This window comes from Hippoglossus stenolepis, chromosome 5, assembly GCF_022539355.2.
Source record: "Hippoglossus stenolepis isolate QCI-W04-F060 chromosome 5, HSTE1.2, whole genome shotgun sequence".
NCBI lineage: Eukaryota > Metazoa > Chordata > Actinopteri > Pleuronectiformes > Pleuronectidae > Hippoglossus > Hippoglossus stenolepis.
Window position 1 is genome coordinate 26,680,893 of NC_061487.1, and position 19,432 is coordinate 26,700,324.

Sequence of the window (19,432 nt, forward strand, 5' to 3'; positions counted from 1 at the left end):
CATCAGAAGCAGTTTTATCTTCCCCTGGATCTTTGTCTGCTTTTTATGACTTGTTGTTAAACAGCGACGGGGATGTTTGTGTCTTTGTGGTCAGAACACGACACACTCGACCTTGAGAGGTCACTGGTTTCTGCAGTTCACCCACCGACAGGCTCGTTAACCAGTATCTCCCCCCACACACACACTCACATCAGGTCTGCCTCTCCAGTCCGACCCTTGGTGAGTGTGTGTCTGTGTGTGTGTGTCTGTGATGAGGGCTGCTCTGCTCTCGCTCTGTTTCTGGTTGCACTCTCTCGTCCCTGCTGCTCAAACAGGTAAGTTACTGATGATACAAACACCGAGCAGAACGAATGTGAGATGTTTGAGAGGTTTTCTTCTCGGCAGGTTTGAAATGTGGAGTTCCACAGGGCTGGAGGCCGCCGGCTCAGTCTGCGAGGGTGGTGGGAGGCAGCGAGGCCACGGACGGATCCCACCCATGGCTGGTCAGTGCTCGATCACACTTTAACTCCTCTGTTTCCTCCTCACTGCTCCTCTTTGGTCTTATTGCTCGTCCTTAAAGACAACTGAAGGGTGACAGCGTTTTCTTTTCACGTTGTGTCGCCGAAGTTTTGTTTTCTTTGTCAGTTCCTCCCAGTTAAATTTAGATTTTAAGATTCTTTTAATAACTTTTAAACCTCAGCGCAGTTTGACTCGGAGTTGTCTTACGGAGCTACTAACTCCCTGTGGGCTCCAAGCTGTGATCTAAGATCTTCCAACCAACACTTGCTAGTATAAGTCACAGCTGGTAACAGGAGGGCAGCTGTGGCTCGGGGGGGAGAGCGGGTCACGCTGAAGTGTCCTTGAGCAAGATGCTGAACCTCAATCACCCCTGATGACTGTGTGACAGTGTCTGAGTGATGTGTAACAGAGAAAGTAGAGCAAAGTGCTGTGAGTGTCTTTAAGTCTAGAAACGATCGATGTAAGTACAGACCATTTACTGAGGATTGCACAAAAATGAGGCCAAAACATTTGGAGTCTTTGCAGTAGTGATGTCAGTGTAGTGCTTAAAAAAGACAGAAACCAATTTACTTGATGTGTATTTTGACTTTTTAGTTTGGTTCATGTCCCATCTGCTGACATGGAGGTGGCAGGACTTGTGACCTACACTATGAGCAGCCACCAGGGGGCATCCAGGTGTTTTGGCTTCATGCTCAGGGAGCTGTCATGTGATCCTTCTTTGTAAACAACAGATTCCGTTGCTGTTCTGGCTTCAGACTTCACTTCCTGCTTCACTTCACGCAGGTTTCCCTGCGGCTCAGAGGCTCTCACTTCTGTGGAGGCTCCATCCTGACGCAGCGCTGGATCCTGACGGCCGCTCACTGCTTCTCCTCCGTCTCCAGGTTCCGCTCCTCTTCACCTGCACCTTCATCATTTCCCCGACCGTTCCAACACTAACACACTGATTCTGCTCAGAGAGTTTCTCAGAGGCGTGAGCGTGGCCGTGGGGGAGTTCGACCGCACAGTGGACGATGAAGAGGAGCAGGTCTTGGGTGTGAAGAGCGTCTCCCTGCACGAGAAGTACCATCACGCTTTGCCCATGAGCCACGACATAGCTCTGGTGGAGTTGGACCAGCACATCCGGCTCGGCAGGTTCTCACTCAGATGAGTAGTTTGATCAAATGTGGTTAGAACGGGTCAGTGATGGACGATGTGTGACTTTTACCACAGGGATCCGAGTCCAGCCGATATGTTTACCTTTACCTGATGAGAACATCCTCCCTCGGACCAGGTGCATTGTGGGTGGATGGGGCAGGACGAAGGAAAGTATGTCATTTTCTCACTTGCACCAGATTTTGTCAAAGCAGAAAGGAACGACTCTTCTACTGTCGTTTCCCAGGAGGTCGACTTCCTGCGGTTCTGAGAGAGGTCCAGTTGGACTTGGTGGATCCGGCCAAGTGTCAACACGTCCTGCAGACTCTGCGAGGGCCGGTCCGACCTCCGTCCGCCATGACGGTTGTGTGTGCCGGGCCGGAGAGAGGAGGGAGAGACGCCTGTCAGGTAGAACTCTACTGAAACCACCGATGCTTCATCTGAAAATACAAATCTGTCATGGCGTCCCATCATCACTTCTCTGCAGGGCGACTCCGGGGGACCTCTGGTATGTCCTGTAGGGTCAGGAGGTCACATGGTGGTGCTGGGCGTGACTTCCTGGGGTAAAGGATGTGGTCGGAGCTGGGGCAACAACAGCATCCGCCCTCCGTCCAGAAGAGGGTCTCCGGGGGTCTTCACTGACGTCCGGCTGCTGCTGCCCTGGATCAAACGTGAGCTGCGACAGGGTGAGTCCACGAGGCGTCTCGTCGTCGTCCCTCGTCTCCATCCTGAGGCAACAACGGTTTTTATTTTCACTAAACTTACTTTGGTGAAAAGAGGCCACTTGTTGCATCATGGGAAATGTAGTCTGCACTTATGGTCATGTTAAATAAACATGTTTGTACATTGTTTAAGTTTAAATAAAGATTTTCATTTGTTGTTCACACTTTGTTCTTCAGCTGATGAGCAGCAGCGGAGAAAGACTTTATCAGGTGAGTTGTCTGTCATCACAGCCCCAGTTATTCATCTATATTTCATAATGTGCACGTGTTCCTTTGATGTACGCTGTGTGTGTGTGTGTGTGTGTGCGCACATCAGGACTCTGCAGTGTGAGCGATGGGCCTGTAATTGACAGCGAGGGAGTCATCAGAAACCCCGCCCTCCCTGGTGATCGCTATGACAACAACGAGTGAGTGACATCGTAACTGTGGCTGAACGTCGTAAAACAAGTTTATACAAAAGCTCTTTGTATAAACACTGACCAACAAAGATCAATGTGCACGTTTTGATTCAGTGATCACATTAGTAAACAACTCCCATGATCCCACGCTGCTTCAGAACTACGTCTTGTGTTATTGTTTTGATTGAGAGACCCCTAGTGGCCGAAATTACATATTGTATTTTTAATAACTGCTTAAAAAAGAACATGAATTGTGTGTGTGTGTCTTCAGGTTGTGTGTGTGGAGGATCACTGCTCACCCGGGTTACTCCGTCCTGTTGGAGCTTGAGCTCTTGGATCTGGAGAATGAGTCCAACTGTCGCTACGACCGACTCACTGTGTCGGCAGGGACCCACAGGCCTGTAGGTGAGGTACACACACACACACACACACACACACACACACAGACACACACACACACACACACACACACACACGACACACACCACCAGGTTTGATCATGTAGATATTTATCAGGGAGCGACAGAACCAAACTCCCAGAAAAAAAAAATATCTTTGAGTGTTTACAAAACCTAAAAATCTGCTTCTAACTAAACACAATAGATTTCAACACACGCACTGAAAACACTACATTTTATCCTTGTTTGTTATCGTTTGAATTTGAATTTGTTTAAGTTATTATTTTACAGGTATATTCTGCGGACGTGTCCCACACGGCCCTCTTCTCCTGAGTCTTTCCCAGAATGCAACACTTCTCTTCTCCTCAGACGTTAGCAGAACAGGAAGTGGCTTCGTCCTTAGGCATCGTTCTGTCCGGGGACGACCTGAGCCTGGTGGGAAACACCTACACACACACACACACAGACACACAAACAAAATGTGTGTACGTACATACTGTATAGTTAGTTAGCACGTACATGATGTCAACCTCTGTTGTTTGTGCATCCTGCAGGAACCATGGGGAGGGTGCAGGTGTTCAATAACACACTGTGTGTGTGTGTGTGTGTGTGTGTGTGTGTGTGTGTGCTCACAATCAGGTTGCGGGACAATTGTTCTTGTTGAAGATCAGACTGTTGTCCAAACCCCAAATTACCCACAATCCTACAGTAATGACTGCGTCCTCCGCTGGGTCGTCTACGCTCCACGCGGTCACGTTGTCAAGGTGAAACCGTCCGCCTCACTCTAAACGTAACGCTGCCACGTGATGATGTCACTAATTGGTCGTTAATGAACGGCTGATGATTATTGTGTTTCAGGTTGATTTCACTGACGTTGAGCTCGAGGAGTCGGACAGATGTTTGTACGATTCCCTCACCGTCCTGGCAGATGTGGAGCAAACGGAGGAGATAGGTGGGACTGATGCTTCAGTCTCATTGTGTTGTTTCATTGTGTTTGCATTAATATGACACGTTCACTCTGTTGTGTACTTTGTGTAGCGGTGCTGTGCGGTCGCACTGCTCCTCCTCCGGTTCTGTCCTTCCACAACGTCATGGTGCTGCAGTTCACCTCCGACAGCAGCGTCACACACAGAGGCTTCAGGGCCACGCTGTCATTCATCAGCCGTGCAGGTACGTGCACAGTGTGTGTGTGTGTGTGTCTGATGTGTCTCAGTGGGACATAAAAGAAGACCTCATAAGAAAAGAGCCTGAAGCAGCAGGTCCCTGGTTCGAATCCCACCTCGACCGACCATTTACTGCATGTTGTTACTCTATTGTTTCCCCCTCCTTTACTTCACAGTCAAATCAAGGAACTATAATAAAATAATATTTACATGAGGGACGTGAATCCATTTGAAGCACCAGTTTCTCACGTCCTCAGATATTAAAGTTATGCATCTACAAGATGTAATATACACATGAACAGTAGGGGGCAGTATTGGGATGTGACAGGGAGGGAACATCTGTAACAAGAGTCATGAATCATAAATATAAATAAATAGCTGGAGGCAGCTCGGCACCATTTCAGAAGTGGATTCAGAAAGTCGCCATGTTTATTGTTTACATAATATAAATCTCTCTGGTGCGCCACCTGCAGGTGTCGCCCAGTAACACATGTATGTGAACGTGACACAAACCGGCTGTCGATGGAAACGTGCGGTGAAAAATCAATTAAGACTCCGGCCTCCGGCGACAGCCACAGGCCAGACGACATGTCTAAGATTTTTAAATTGTTCCTAAAACAAACTACACGGCAGCCATTTGAAAAGCACAGAAATATATATTGAATCTAAAGATGAGTGAACTCTCCTCTGTCGGTGCAGACCTCCACCACGGTGACAGCAGGGCTGGTGTCCAGGGTCCAGGAGACATGTGGAGACATCATGGGACAGTTCACCAGCAACACGGAGCATCTCATGGTTTGATGTTCCTCTTTAATCTTTCTCTTTCTCTTTAGTGTTTCAACGTGTTGGTTTGAGGTTTGTTGGTTTGGAAATAAAGAAGCAACCAGAGTCCAGAGTGAGTGAGAGAGGAAGTGGACGTTCAGCTGCTGAATGAGAGAATTAAGGTTTATTAAGGTTAGAGAAAATAAAATGTTTCTCATGCACCGAACAGCAGAACAGAAATATCAGCACCAGTGGTTTTAGGAGGCCAAGCATCTGCCTGACTGGTATTTAGAGAGTTAATGGGACATGTAACACTGGAGTTAAAACTGAGACCAGCTCAACAATATATCAACAGCTGAACGACACATGATCCTGAAAGGTTTTTAAACTTTAAAACTATTCTAACTTCTGTCACTTTGTTTGATTAACCTTTTAGATCATGTTGTGTCTCTTCTCTCTCTATCTCTGTGTTTTCTAAATACTGAAGAGCAAGTTGTTCCATAAGTGACACAAGGATGAAACTCACCTTCACTGCAATAATATAATTCTGCATTGGAGAGCTGTGTGTGTGTGTGTGTGTGTGTGTGTGTGTGTGTGTGTGTGTGTGTGTGTGTGTGTGTGTGTGTGTGTGTGTGTGTGTGTGTGTGTGTGTGTGTGTGCCAGGGTTCACCCTCACCACACCCAGCTCCTCTGGGAATGCGATGCTTCTTTGTTGAGGAGTTTCTTTGTGACTCTTGTTGGATTTTCCTCTTTGAAGCTTTAAATAGACTTTAGATAAATATATGAATCCACTGAAGCAGAACTGTGATGTGACTTTAAAACACAAACTGTTTGTGTTACTGATTGTTTACTAACAGGTAAAGTGACGGTTTGCTTTTACAGTATCTGGAAGATTTCTGTATTAGAAATAAAGCAACTACCTCGAAACCTGTTAAGTTTAAAATGTTTAAAAGGAACTTACAGTGTAAAAACAATTAAAGAAATAACTTTCACATAAAAAGTAACTTTAGAATTAACAAAGTGACATTAGCTTGGAAAAGTAACTTGAGCGTGGAAGGTAACTTATAACTGGAAAAGTAACTTAAGTGTGAAATAGTGACGTTAGTTTAAAAAGTGACATTAGCATTAATAAGTGACGTTACTATAGAACTGCACTCAAAGAGTAACATTAGCATAAAGAACTAAAGCTAACAGTTTTTTTTCCCAAAAGTAACTTTAGCATTAAGATAAAGTTGGTTTAGTATTTAAATACAACTTCTACTTTGTGTCCACAGCTTCGAAGCTGATGTGTTTTGTATATTCTCCTCATTACATCATGTCTGTCAGTTTTATTGTTTATCACCATAATAAACCTGACATTAAAATCCCTTGTTCAGGTTTATGTTTAACCTCATTTTGTGTTTACAGGCAAAATATCAAACTCCAAAACTCTTCAGTACAGATACAGGAAACTTAACTGAGGATCATGAGAAGACGTTTTTATTTTAAAAGTTATAAATAATATATTCATGTTCATTCTAAAGCCACCAGTGTAAATAACATTTAAATACTTAATAATAAATAGACAGACTTCAACTCTTAATGGGAAACAGGGCGCCCTCTAGTGGCAGATTGTAGAACATAAAAGTTAGGTTTTTATGGATACACTTTGAACTATATTCTCACTCATGTGACAGTCGACTGTATCACAACTTTAAAAGGAAAATCATTAAGACCTTATAACAGTTAAGAGCCTCCTGCAGGTTTTATCCTCCTTCACTTACTTTGCTTTATCCCGTCTTGATGTATTTCAGATAATAACTGACAGGTCGTCTCTGTTTCAGTAAACCTGGATGAATCTGACTCACAGTCCAGCAGCAGAGCCGAGTCCTACCGGGATGAAGATGATCCCAGTCTTCATCATCTGGACCTGAGCTCAGATGATGAAGACTCCAGTGGAGAATCCTCAGGGACCATGTTATAACCCGATGAAGGGCGGAGGCCTCTGGACACAGAACATCTCAAGCTGAGCTCTGATGAAGATGAGGGTTTGGGAGGTGATGAAGATGAAGGTCGATCACTAAAGATGTTGGGGAATAGAAATGTAAGAGCATGGTAACTTTGTTTTATTTCATATTATGGTGGAACAGGATTGTTTGTAATATAGCGCCACCACCAGGTCAAATGTTTCATGTTTTGTGTTATTTCTACTTGAACTAAATACCCCCCTATTGATGTTCACATTCTGATAAACCCAGTTCTGCTCGTCTCACTTGTTTGTTCATGTCTGTTTGTGTTTCTATGATTAAATGGAGAATGTTCTACTTCATCAGTTAAAGCTCATTCAGGCCGATGAACAGATATAAGCCAAGTTTATTATAACTAAGTTTTTATACCTTTGGAGTCACTGTCCTGAAATGACTCTGATAACTCTCTATATTCTCTTCTCAGAAGTAAGTTAAGTTACTGATTAACTTGATTTTACACCAGGTCCCTTATTAAAATACTTATTAAAGTACTGTAACTTCTCACAAGTTTGAAAAGACACAACCATTTCCTCTTTGTACCGAATATTTGAAATGAATAAACTATTTTCTCTCAACAGCCTCAGAGTTTATATAATGTATGTTTCTCTCTCTCTCTCTCTCTCTCTCTCTCTCTCTCTCTCTCTCTCTCTCTCTCTCTCTCTCTCTCTCTCTCTCTCTCTCTCTCTCTCTCTCTCTCTCTCTCCTCTCTCTCTCCCCCTCTCTCTCTCTCCCTCGTGCTGTGGTGTGATTTCCAGACTGCATGTTCACCTCCTCTGTACTACATAGTACCACAATCACATCTGACCTCTGATTGGTGCTTTGGAGTGCGTGTCACCCTCTCCCCCAGTGGACGCCCCCTTCAGAGGCCCTTCATCTCTCACTCTCTCCTCTCTCTCTCTGTGTGTGTCTGTCTGTGTGTGTGTGTGTGTGTGTGTGTCTCTCTCTCTGTGTGTGTGTGTGTGTGTGAGAGAGAGAGAGAGAGTAAAGTCTATCATTGCTGTAACTTTGCAGACTCTGATCTCAGGCAGCTGTGAGGAGAAGACAAACTTGATCTTCAAACTATGGATCAGGACTTGGTGAGAATTGAATTTCACATTATTCATCTTTTTAATCACAAACTTTTATTCTTCCGTATCTTTCTCTGAACCTGAAAGTTTCACCCTTTCTTGAAGAACTGCACGCTCACACTCACAGTTATTACCAATCGGCTTTGCTTTATTTACTCATTGTGCAATTAAAACTGTGAGTGTTGTGCAGAGTCAAGAGTCCATATTGTCCCTGGTCCTTGTCCCACAGCTGGTCCCGGCGGCGGTGGCTGTTTCTGTGGTGCTGGTGACTGTGGTGATCTTCCTGCTGCGAGGTTCAGCAGGAGAGAAGAAGCAGCAGCAGCCTGTGACTCTGCAGGATCCTATGGTCAAATATTCACTTCCCCTCGTAGAAAAACAGGTGAACTGCACACAGCCTCATGCACTTAGCAAAAAACTCGTCCTGCGTCAAGCAGTCACTCAAACACACTTTAATAATAGTAATAATATTGATGATAAAGTACAAATGGTCACATTTAAACCTGAAAACTCGTATTTTCTTTCACGTTAGTGTTTGAAACATGTAACGATGAAGCCTTCAGGAGTTGTGTACGTAGGAAACTGGACTTGCTTCTGTTTCAAGTATCTTCACATTAATGTTAAAGTCTATATGCTCAGTGAAAGTGAAAGGAAGTGGAGACTCGTTTATATTCCATGGTTTTGTCTTTTGAGAAATCTCCTTATAGAAAGTGTTTCACTCTTAAAAACTCCTGATGGTTCTTTGACTTTGTCCTTAATGCTCCTGAACTCTTAAATGCAGACTTGTAAGGATGTTACTGAATGTGTTTATGTTGTGTGTTTATGTTGTGTGTCTGTCCTTGTGCAGGAAATCAGTCATGACACAAAGAAGTTTCGGTTCGGCCTCCCCTCTGCTGCTCATATCCTTGGACTGCCAGTAGGTACTGGACCTCGTCTCTTCTTGTCCCTTCTTGTCTCTTCTTGTCCCTTCTCGTTTTTTCTTGTTCTTTTTTTCCTTCCCTCGTTTCGTCAGATAAAGTTTTTCACAACTAAAAAAATGTTCAGTCCTTTAGGGTGAAAAGTGACGAACTGCACAGACAAACACTTTTAATACACACAAACATCTTTCAGATTAATTGACCTGGTTCTCTCTTGACCTCTGAGACGAGCCGGTGGTTCCTCCTGGTCTCACCTAGTCTCACCTGGTCTCACCTGGTCTCACCTGGTCTTACCTGGTCTCACCTGGTCTCACCTGGTCTCACCTGGTCTCACCTGGTCTCACCTGGTCTCACCTGGTGTCACCTGGTCTCACCTGGTCCTCTCACCTGGTGTCACCTGGTCTCACCTGGTCTCACCCCTTGCCCTGGTCTCACCTGGTCTCACCTGGTTTCACCTGGTCTTACTGGTCTCACCTGGTCTCACCTGGTGTCACCTGGTTTCACCTGGTCTTACTGGTCTCACCTGGTCTCACCTGGTGTCACCTGGTCTCACCTGGTGTCACCCGGTCTCACCTGGTGTCACCTGGTCTCACCTGGTCTCACCTGGTCTCACCTGGTCTCACCTGGTCTCACCTGGTCTCACCTGGTGTCACCCGGTCTCACCCGGTCTCACCTGGTCTCACCTGGTCTCACCTGGTGTCACCTGGTCTCACCTGGTCTCACCCTCCCTCCCCCTGGTCTCACCGGTCTCACCTCACCGGTCTCACCTGGTTTCACCTGGTCTCACCTGGTCTCACCTGGTCTCACCCGGTCTCACCTGGTCTCACCTGGTCTCACCCGGTCTCACCTGGTCTCACCCGGTCTCACCTGGTCTCACCCTTTCTCACCTGGTCTCACCTGGTCTCACCTGGTCTCACCTGGTCTCACCTGGTCGTCACCTGGTCTCACCTGGTCTCACCTACCCGGTCTCACCCGGTCTCACCTGGTGTCACCTGGTCTCACCTGGTCTCACCTGGTCTCACCTGGTCTCACCTGGTCTCACCTGGTCTCACCTGGTGTCACCTGGTGTCACCTGGTCTCACCTGGTCTCACCTGGTCTCACCTGGTTCACCCGGTCTCACCCGGTCTCACCTGGTGTCACCTGGTCTCACCTGGTGTCACCCGGTCTCAGTTACCCAGTCTCACCTGGTCTCACCTGGTCTCACCTGGTCTCACCTCCACATTGTGGAACTCGCTGCCCGTTGAACTTAACTCTACTTGTATTCACACTGACTCATCCTATTCATTTATTCATCTGATCTTATCTTACCCGTTTTATTGCTCCTCTGCTTGAGAACTTTGTAACATTGTTAAGAGACTTTATCTAGAAACTCTCTCTTGTGATTTTGACGGTAACTGTTTTGCAACATATCTAAAACGATCTGTGACATCCAGGGAAAATATTATCTGAAATGAAAAGGTCAAAAATTGCTGTAAACGCTGTGGAGAGTTTATTAAACCAGTTAACAGACATGGAAACGTCCTGATGCTCCAGTTCTCTCCCCTCAGGTCAGCACGTGTATCTGTCGGCCAAGGTGAACGGCGGCCTGGTGGTCCGAGCCTACACTCCGGTGTCCAGCGACGAGGATCAGGGATACGTCGACCTTGTGGTGAAGGTAAAAAACATTACTACCACCACTGCTGGTTAACTGGCTGGTTAACTGGTTGGTTGACTGGTTGGTTAACTGGTTTTGTGTCCCTGCCGGTGGACGATCTGGATTCTCTGGACGTCCTGTGGAGGTCATTTCTGAAAACAGCCCTGGAAACGCTCCGGCCTTTTGTCTTCAAATCAACATGTGGAGTTGAAACTAAAACAGATTGTGTAACTTCTCCCCAGGTTTACTTCAAGAACACGCACCCGTCCTTTCCAGACGGAGGGAAAATGTCTCAGTACCTGGACAACATGGCCGTCGGGGACAGCATGGACTTCAGAGGACCCAGTGGACTGCTGGTGTACAAGGGAAAAAGTATGAGATGAGTATTTAAAGCTCCTTCATAAAGCTCCTTCATGTATTTGAATACTTTACATGTATCTGCAGTTCTTTCGCTCACCAGCAGATTTCACTGTGCTACAGTTTAACTCTCTCTCTTTTTAAAAAGGTCACTTTTCCATCCGACCCGACAAGAAGTCGGAGCCCAAGGTTCGAAAGTTTAAACACGTTGGAATGATCGCTGGAGGAACAGGTGCTTTTATATTTATATCATTCTAATAAATAACTCTTTATTCTAATGTGCAATAATGTCTGTGAGATGGATTCAGAGGCCGACGCCCACATCAGCCATCAGATATTTAATTTATATCTAATTAATTTAAAAGAGAAAAAGGGCAGCATCTAATAAACAGAATATGAAGTAGGCACAGTTAATGATGTATTAGGGAATAGGAGTTACTCTGCAACTGCTTATTTAGTTTTTCGCAAGTAGAAATATGAATGTACCACATTTACTTTTTAATTAGTTCTTCAGTAAAATGTTTGATTTCTTCCTCCACGGATATGATTCTCTTTTTGTCCCACAGACTAATTCCACTGTGTCATTGCAGGTTTTCCTCTATAATTGAAGTTTAACTTTCAGGAGCCAGTTGATGATGTTTTGTTTGGAGCCCCTCTGTCGATAATATAACTTTATTGCAAAATGACGAAAGGCCACATTTCACTGCCCCCCCGTGACCAACTTCAGCGTTTCCCCATCACAGGAATCACTCCGATGCTGCAGCTCATTCGCAGGATCGCAGCCGACACCACCGACGACACCAAGTGCTCCCTCATATTCGCCAACCAGGTTCGGATGTGTTCAGCAAATTGCTTTGGTGAAATCTCAGTGATACTGGAAAACACTCTGGAGAAATAACATCTATCCCTCTCTCTCTCCCTCTCTCTCTCTCTCTCTCTCTCTCTCTCTCTCTCCCTCTCTCTCTCTCTCTCTCTCTCTCTCTCTCTCTCTCTCTCTCTCTCTTCCTCTCTCCCTCTCTCTCTCTCTCAGACTGAGAAGGACATCCTGCTGAGGGAGGAGCTGGAGGAGGTGAAGAAGAATCATCCGGACAAAGTGCAGCTCTGGTTCACACTGGACAAACCTCCACAGGGTAAGAACATATAACACGTATGACGCTGGACGACAGGACCATTCAGTATAAGTTAGAAAATAAAAAGTTTCCAAAAAGTTCCCAACAGGCTTCTCAATAAACCAAATTCAAATTCACTATATCCAGATAATCTTTTCACTTGGTTGCAATATATAACTTCACCACTAGATGTCACTAAATCCAACATATCTGTATATATATATTTCTGTGTTTATAAATACTTCATGTTTATTATGTAAATAATATCATGTGACTGAACTTCGTCCTATGAGAGGACGACAACACGATACTTCATTTAATACAAACAAAGTTTTTTTTCAGGAGGATAAGACGAGCAATGTGAAGTAGATACATCACGTGGATCATTATGATCTCAACATTATAACAAATTTTCACAATTTAACTTCTAGCTTCTTTGTAACTTTCTAAAATAGTTTAAAATTAAAGAAAAGTTCCAAACATTGTACAGTGAGATATTGTGAATTTCCTCTCATAACGTGGGATCTGGTACAAATCATGTTAGCATACAGGACGTGTATATTTATATATATATGAATATACATGTGAGTATTAGTGCGGTGCCTACATGACGCTCAGTAAATCTCAAAGCCCAGGTCTCTGGTTTCAATGCTGAATATTCAGAGCGAGTGAAACCGAACAAAGACGGCGGAGGAGAATCCCGAGGACGGAGATATCTCCAGCTGAGTCTTACAGCGACTTAGCAACACTTCGTTTGCATAATCCATAAAGTGGGAGAATCGAATGAGCATAATATTGTTGCATCATCTCTGTTGTCGAGGACTTGAACACCTCGTGTGTCGTTGCATCTTCCTTGAGCTGAACACGTCTTCTTCTCGATGATTATTCATTTGAAGACGTGGTGCACTCGCTCTTCGTCGGTTACGTCATGATTCCGCAGCCTCGGAGGAAGCGATGATTATCTGTGAAGCTCCAGTGGAACCAATCGCTTCGTGCTTCTCGCTGTTTAATGGCTTTCGTTGACACCAGCAGCTGAAATCTGACGTTTATCTTCCTCCTGACATCGAAACTCAAGCAGATAATTTCATGAGCGATTAAATTCTCTCTGTGAATGAAAATCTCTGAGAGGAAGAGCGATTCAACTTCTGTTCACATTTCTCCAACCGGCCTCGCTCTGCTGTGACACTGGGGACAGGAAGACAGAGTCCAAATAGTAGAAAGAGGATGTGTTGGATATTTCGTCTTTAGAACGGAAGTAAAAAATCCAAGACAGACTTTTCTGGTGAATTAACTATAGATGCGGAGGTTTTAACTTTTATATTTTCACATTTTCATGCCTCCACGCTGGCGACAGTCACGAGGCTGAGACATCGTGTTTCTTGTGAACACGATGTCTCAAGAGCGCCTTGAGGGAATTTCTAAAAATGTGGTTCCAGCGCTGACTCAAAGATGAACTGACTAGGTTTTAGTGCTCAGAGGTCAAAGGTCAAGGTCGCTGTGACCTCACTTTTCAGCGCAATGTCACAAATTTACTAGAATAAAGTGGTATCAGTATCAGGAGTTTGAAAAGATTGTGTAAGAAACTGAGTCTTTTGTGAAGAAAGAACCACACGACACAGGAAATTGTCTCTTTCATGGAAATTCAATTGTTTTTTCTTTAAACTGGCCCAAATAAAGTGCTTTATAATAAAGTGCTTTGTAAATAAAGTTGACTCTTCTCTTGTTCAAGCTTCTCCCTGTTCTATCTTCCAGACTGGAGCTACAGTTCAGGGTTTGTGAGCCAGGACATGATCAAGGAGCACCTCCCTGCCCCGTCCTCTGATGCCCTCATCGTCCTGTGTGGTCCTCCGCCGATGATCCAGTACGCCTGTCTGCCCAACCTGGACAAGCTGGGACACAAGACAGAAAACATCTTCTCTTACTAGTCCTCTAGTTTCCTGTTTGGTCTCAAATCACTGTATGAACTGACGGTCTAATACAAACGAGTGCACGATGTATGACTGCTGCTCGTGACAAGATCTGTTTATGTCAGTGACACTAAAACAACCACTTGCCTTTAAAATCTCAGGACTGTGATATAACAACTTTTATACAAGACAATAAAATCAAACTTTTTCCATTTTTTTTGTAAGATAAAGATGAAATAAAGATGGAAAACAAAACCAAATATAAATGTTTAGTAGTTCTGTGTTTTTCTGTGATTATTCAAGATTCAAGAGTTTGTCAAATGCACAACAATTACATTAAGCAGTCGCTGGCAATGAAATGCTTGGGTCACAGGCTCTCTTATAGCAATGCTCAGAATATTACAAGCAAAAAAATATTGCATAAAATAGAATATCAAAATTTAAAATAGAAAATAAAATATATATATATCTAAATATATATATACACCTAAAGAAAAAAAATAGTGCAAATATGCTAAGGTGATTATTCTACAAGCTACTGACGGTTCTTTATTTATTTGTTCTTCACATCTTAAAAAAGTATTATTATTATTGATATTATTATTATTATTATTATTATGAAGAAGCTGTGGAGCGTCAGTGTTCGGTGGTGCGTTCATGGTCCGCTCTGATTATTTCCCACGGTCCCGTGAAGGCCCCTCAGCCCAGTGGGCGTGTCTCTCTGTCCAACATGGCGGCGCAGGAGCTGGTCCTGAACCTGGTTGTGGATCTTCAGTGAGTTCAGACGCGAAGCGGTGGTTCTCCTCGGGAACATGTTGCTCGGGAGCCGCGCGGACTCGGGTCGCTCCTCCGCCCGGAGCCTCGTGCTCCTCTTCGCGTGTCTGAGCAGGAGCCTGTGGGTGCGTGCGGGCGGAGGAGTCGCTCCTCGGAGGTGTCTCCTGTGGGGTCCGGGGCTGGAGCCCGACACGGTCCTACCGGTGAGACACTTCTTCATCCAGGCGGTCGGCCCCGAGGGCCGGAACCTCAGCGAGTCTCCAGGTCGGTGCTGCTCCGTGTAGCTTCATGTTGTGAGTCACAGACAGCAGCAACAACACAAAGCTAACACACAGCTAACTGAAGCTAGCTGCATTCAACATGTAGCTTCATGTTGTGAGTCACAGACAGCAACAACAACACAAAGCTAACACACAGCTAGCTGCATTCAACATGTAGCTTCATGTTGTGAGTCACAGACAGCAACAACACAATGCTAACACACAGCTAACTGAAGCTAGCTGCATTCAACATGTAGCTTCATGTTGTGAGTCACAGACAGCAGCAACAACACAAAGCTAACACACAGCTAGCTGCATTCAACATGTAGCTGCATGTTGTGAGTCACAGACAGCAACAACAACACAAGGCTAACACACAGCTAACTGAAGCTAGCTGTATTCAACATGTAGCTGCATGTTGTGAGTCACAAACAGAAACAACACAAAGCTAACACACAGCTAACACACAGCTAGCTGTATTCAACATGTAGCATGTATTCTTCTTCTTCTTCTTCTGTTAGATTCCTCTAACAGGCCTGATATTAAAAAAGTGTAAATATAAATGGAGAAGTTGACTGTTTATTAAATCCTGCAGCAACATGATGAATAAGTCACATGCGTCACTGACATGTTCTTCACATGTTCTTCACGTGTTCAGGTCAGACACGTTTAAAGTGAAGATCAGCTCCCTGGAGAAGAAGGAGCACATCCGCATCCATGTCCCCCCGCCCCTGGACCGAGGAGACGGGTCCTTCCTGGTGAGGTACCGTCTCTACGGCTCGGCCATGAGCGGCCTGAAGGTCGATGTCCTCCACCAGGACGATGCCGTCGGAGAGTCGCCGTACATCATGCAAGGTCTGGTTCGTTCTGAGGAAGCGTGAGGCGTGAGGCAGGATACATGTTTTTATGTATGTACTCTAACCCTGAGTGTCGTTCTTCATGCTCAGGTCCGGTCTATCACGAGTACTGTGACTGTCCCGAGCCCGATGCCTCTGTGTGGCAGAGCGCCATGAGGTGTCCCGCAGAAGAACCTCAGATCCTGGCCGACTTTAAGACCTTCCCCTCCATCGACCTGCAGCACCTCAGACAGGAAGTGCCCGACAGGTTCTCCAACAGAGGAGGGCTCATTCACTACGCCATCATCGACAACCAGCTGTACCGCCGCACGCTGGGAAAATACACCGACTTCAAGATGTTCTCTGATGAAATATTGCTCTCGCTGATGAGGAAGGTAAAGTCGTGTGTGTGTGTGTGTGTTCTGTGAACAGCAAAATGATATTGGAACATCTCTAGTTCAAGGGTCCATGCACGTGTAGGATCTTAATATATCTGTGCAGCCTCATGCACGATGGAGTTATGGGATTGCTGATTTCTGTCATTGTCCTGTTGAAGGTGTGGTTGCCTGACGTGGAGTTCTTCATCAACGTGGGCGACTGGCCGCTGGAGACGGGGAGGTCGGACCCGGTTCCCGTCCTGTCGTGGTGCGGCTCCACGGACACGCGGGACATCGTCCTTCCCACGTACGAGGTCACACACTCCACCCTGGAGGCCATAAGAGGCGTCACCAACGACCTGCTGTCTGTCCAGGGAAACACAGGTAACACACACACAAAAACACAAACACACACATGCATTCTCTCTTTATCTTTATTTAAATTCTGTCTGTGGGTTTTACATCTTTATGTGTTTGTCTCTGTTCTACCTTAAAAGCCTCCTCACCTCCGGCTGTCTGTGTCCTCGCATTGCAAGTTCACCCCCGATTAATTATGATTATCTATTATCACAGTACTTACTTGTGAAATACTAATTCTGGTACTTCTTATTTTATTCGTTCTTTAGTCCCTCACATCTTCTGATAATATTGGTATCATCTTGTTCCAGGGCCTCCGTGGGTGAATAAGACAGAGAGGGCGTTTTTCCGTGGCCGGGACAGTCGTGAGGAACGACTTCAGCTCGCCGACATGTCCAGGAACAACCCCGAGCTGCTGGACGCCGGCATCACAGGGTGGTTCTTCTTCAGAGACCGAGAGAAACATGTCGGCAAAGCACCGCTCGTTGGATTCTTCGACTTCTTTAAGGTGAGGGGGGGAAAATATATAAACAGATAAATGTTAATTCTTATTCTGTGTAATTCATGAAACTACAATATGGAATGTGGAAGATGCTTTTTTCCCTTTTTACAAATTGAATTGATGTCATTGTGTCTTCTGTTCCCTCACAACGATAAACTCTTTGAATTCTCTCTCTTAGTTCAAGTACCAGGTGAACGTGGATGGAACCGTGGCGGCGTATCGTTTTCCGTACCTGATGCTCGGGAACAGTCTGGTCCTGAAGCAGGATTCGCAGTATTACGAACATTTCTACAGCCATTTGAAAGCCGGCGTTCACTACCTCCCCGTGAAGAGAGACCTGTCGGACGTGTTGGAGAAAATCAAATGGGCCAAAGAGAACGACGCTGAAGCGCGGGAGATCTCCAGGGCGGGTCAGGCGGCGGCCAGAGAGCTGCTGCAGCCCAGCAGACTGTACTGCTACTACTACAGAGTTCTGCACACGTACTCTGAGAGGCTGACGGGGCGACCCACACGACACGCAGACATGGAGCTGGTGACCGAGACCGACGACCGCACCGCCGTGTGCACGTGTGAGCGTAAATACCACAAAGAAGAGACAAGCAACAAGGATGAACTATGATGGAGTCTCACTTTAGTCTTTGATTGTTTTATTTTTATCTTTTCTGAATCATTCCTGATAAGTAAAGAGTGAAGATGTGAATTTCACAGTTTACAAGTAAAGGGATTACAAATGTAGCTTTTATTTTGGAGAGTAAAGGAAGTTGTAGGACAGTTTTATATTAAAAACTTTAGTCCTCTGTCATTTTAAATAAAGTGGCTGAGGACTAAATGATGACGCCCTCTTTATTTTGTAATAATAATTGTTTTGTAGCTTTTGAAAAACTGATGAACTAATGTGAGACAGTGAATTCTGTAAACGTGCCTTTGCTTTGGATATTTTTTGTATACAACGTTATCCTGAAACAAATGTCTTGAATTAAATCTTATAGATTATTAATCATCATTCTGAGACGCCTCAGTCTGGAGACAGGTTACTGACAGACTCAGTCTCACGATGAGCCACATGCTAATACGGCTAAACATGTTTTTTACTTCAGTGTCGCCACAAACTGTTTTTAATAGTTAGTTTTTTATGTATAATTGTGGTGCACTGTCTGAATCGTGGCCTCAGCTCTGGGATCATCATCATCTCTTTGGTTTTCTGCTGCATTTGTGTTTTACTGCTTTTTCACACTTGCTGCATCAGGACCTCACCGGTCTCGTCCATCTCTCCACCCACTGGGCTCTTCTACCTTCCTCTGGTTCCTGACCTCTGAACCTCTGAACGTCTGAACATCTCCCTCAGCGTCTCCCTCAGTGCCTTTCTGTTGCTCAACCATGAAGTTCACACTACAAACTTAATCTTTAACGTTTTTATATTTCATTGTTTCCACTGTTCTTTTCGCCTCATGCCTTGAATGACTTTTTGTACTTAAAAAGTGTCCTTGAGTGTCTTTATTGGTGCTTATAAATAATAATGTTTAGTAATAATTATTATTAAAGCCAAGCCTTGTTTAACATGTGAATTGTGTTTGAAAAATAAAACATATTTTTTAAAGAGTACTTTTTTTCCATTGGTGTACTTTGATTAAAACTTTAAAACAAAGAAGCAACAGGAGTTTTCTAATCCTCTCTGTAGTTAATGCCTCTTTTTAAAAAGATTTGTTTAATTTGTGAATCATACTTGATAAATGTTGACAGAAAATATTAATGCTTATGTTTCTTCCTAACAAACAACATTGAAACAATTAGGCAAAAGTATTTAAAAGACTAATTATGTTTTTCATTCCTCTCTTATGAATATCTATTAAAGAATTTCAATACTATTGTGTTAAATTAAATGACACATCAGCCTCTATTGAACATGATTCACTGAACATAAAACTGGTTTAACCCTGACTAATAATACTATGACGCCTGTGATCAGTTAATAAATAATAACATTACTTTATTAAATGACAACTTTCAAAACACAACGGCTTTACAAGATAAAAATGAAGAATTGAAGGCAAACAATAGAAAACAATAAAAAGCAGCAGTTTGAAGATCGGGGCGGACATATCAAAATAAAAATGTTACAGTGAAACATTAAAAAGCTTTGAGCCCTGAGGTTTGAGTTCACCAGTGAAACAGCAAAGATGTTCAAATGAATAAAGTTAATTAACTCATTTTCATTTTGGCAAAGGTGCAGAGTAAATAATAACCAGTGCCAATATGTGGC

At 44.3% G+C, this 19,432-nt stretch overlaps 3 protein-coding genes across 4 annotated transcripts; all 3 read left to right on the forward strand.

Moving 5' to 3' along the window:
• The first annotated feature begins 14 nt into the window (after window positions 1-14).
• On the forward strand, window positions 15-7,274 carry LOC118109037 (ovochymase-2). Its single transcript, XM_047339950.1, is given in 16 exon segments — window positions 15-314; window positions 385-482; window positions 1,282-1,379; window positions 1,453-1,625; window positions 1,708-1,803; window positions 1,877-2,037; window positions 2,117-2,315; window positions 2,529-2,649; window positions 2,651-2,758; window positions 3,021-3,154; window positions 3,439-3,582; window positions 3,787-3,911; window positions 4,006-4,099; window positions 4,186-4,317; window positions 5,010-5,105; window positions 6,896-7,274. Coding segments are annotated over 16 exon segments (1,983 nt in total). The 5' UTR covers window positions 15-250; the 3' UTR covers window positions 7,036-7,274.
• A 748-nt stretch (window positions 7,275-8,022) lies between these two features.
• Window positions 8,023-14,326, forward strand: LOC118109038 (NADH-cytochrome b5 reductase 2). Its single transcript, XM_035155835.2, has 9 exons — window positions 8,023-8,154; window positions 8,375-8,524; window positions 8,990-9,062; window positions 10,608-10,714; window positions 10,936-11,065; window positions 11,199-11,282; window positions 11,794-11,879; window positions 12,081-12,180; window positions 13,912-14,326. Exons 1-9 carry the CDS (start codon window positions 8,140-8,142, stop codon window positions 14,082-14,084), a joined length of 918 nt encoding a protein of 305 aa, XP_035011726.1. The 5' UTR covers window positions 8,023-8,139; the 3' UTR covers window positions 14,085-14,326.
• Window positions 14,327-14,781: 455 nt separating this feature from the next.
• poglut3 (protein O-glucosyltransferase 3) lies at window positions 14,782-18,774 on the forward strand. 2 transcript variants are annotated; one of them, XM_047340058.1, is made up of 6 exons: window positions 14,782-15,107; window positions 15,761-15,955; window positions 16,048-16,331; window positions 16,493-16,697; window positions 16,982-17,178; window positions 17,351-18,774. In XM_047340058.1, the coding sequence occupies exons 1-6, from the start codon at window positions 14,879-14,881 to the stop codon at window positions 17,789-17,791; spliced, it is 1,551 nt and encodes a 516-aa protein (XP_047196014.1). In that variant the 5' UTR covers window positions 14,782-14,878; the 3' UTR covers window positions 17,792-18,774. The 2 variants fall into 2 exon arrangements, with proteins under 2 accessions (XP_047196014.1, XP_047196015.1); XM_047340059.1 differs by having other exon boundaries at window positions 15,016-15,133; window positions 15,759-15,955.
• The last annotated feature ends 658 nt before the right edge of the window (window positions 18,775-19,432 follow it).

What these genes read in the sequence shown, in the direction of transcription:
- LOC118109038 (XM_035155835.2), top strand. An exon ending in TATCCTTGGACTGCCAGTAG is followed by an intron (nt 9,063 to 10,607) that starts GTACTGGACCTC and finishes CTCTCCCCTCAG; the next exon opens with GTCAGCACGTGTATCTGTCG. An exon ending in GCTGGTGTACAAGGGAAAAA is followed by an intron (nt 11,066 to 11,198) that starts GTATGAGATGAG and finishes CTTTTTAAAAAG; the next exon opens with GTCACTTTTCCATCCGACCC.
- poglut3 (XM_047340058.1), top strand. Translation starts at nt 14,879, where the DNA reads ATGTTGCTCGGGAGCCGCGCGGACTCGGGTCGCTCCTCCGCCCGGAGC. An exon ending in TGCTCTCGCTGATGAGGAAG is followed by an intron (nt 16,332 to 16,492) that starts GTAAAGTCGTGT and finishes GTCCTGTTGAAG; the next exon opens with GTGTGGTTGCCTGACGTGGA. An exon ending in GATTCTTCGACTTCTTTAAG is followed by an intron (nt 17,179 to 17,350) that starts GTGAGGGGGGGA and finishes TCTCTCTCTTAG; the next exon opens with TTCAAGTACCAGGTGAACGT.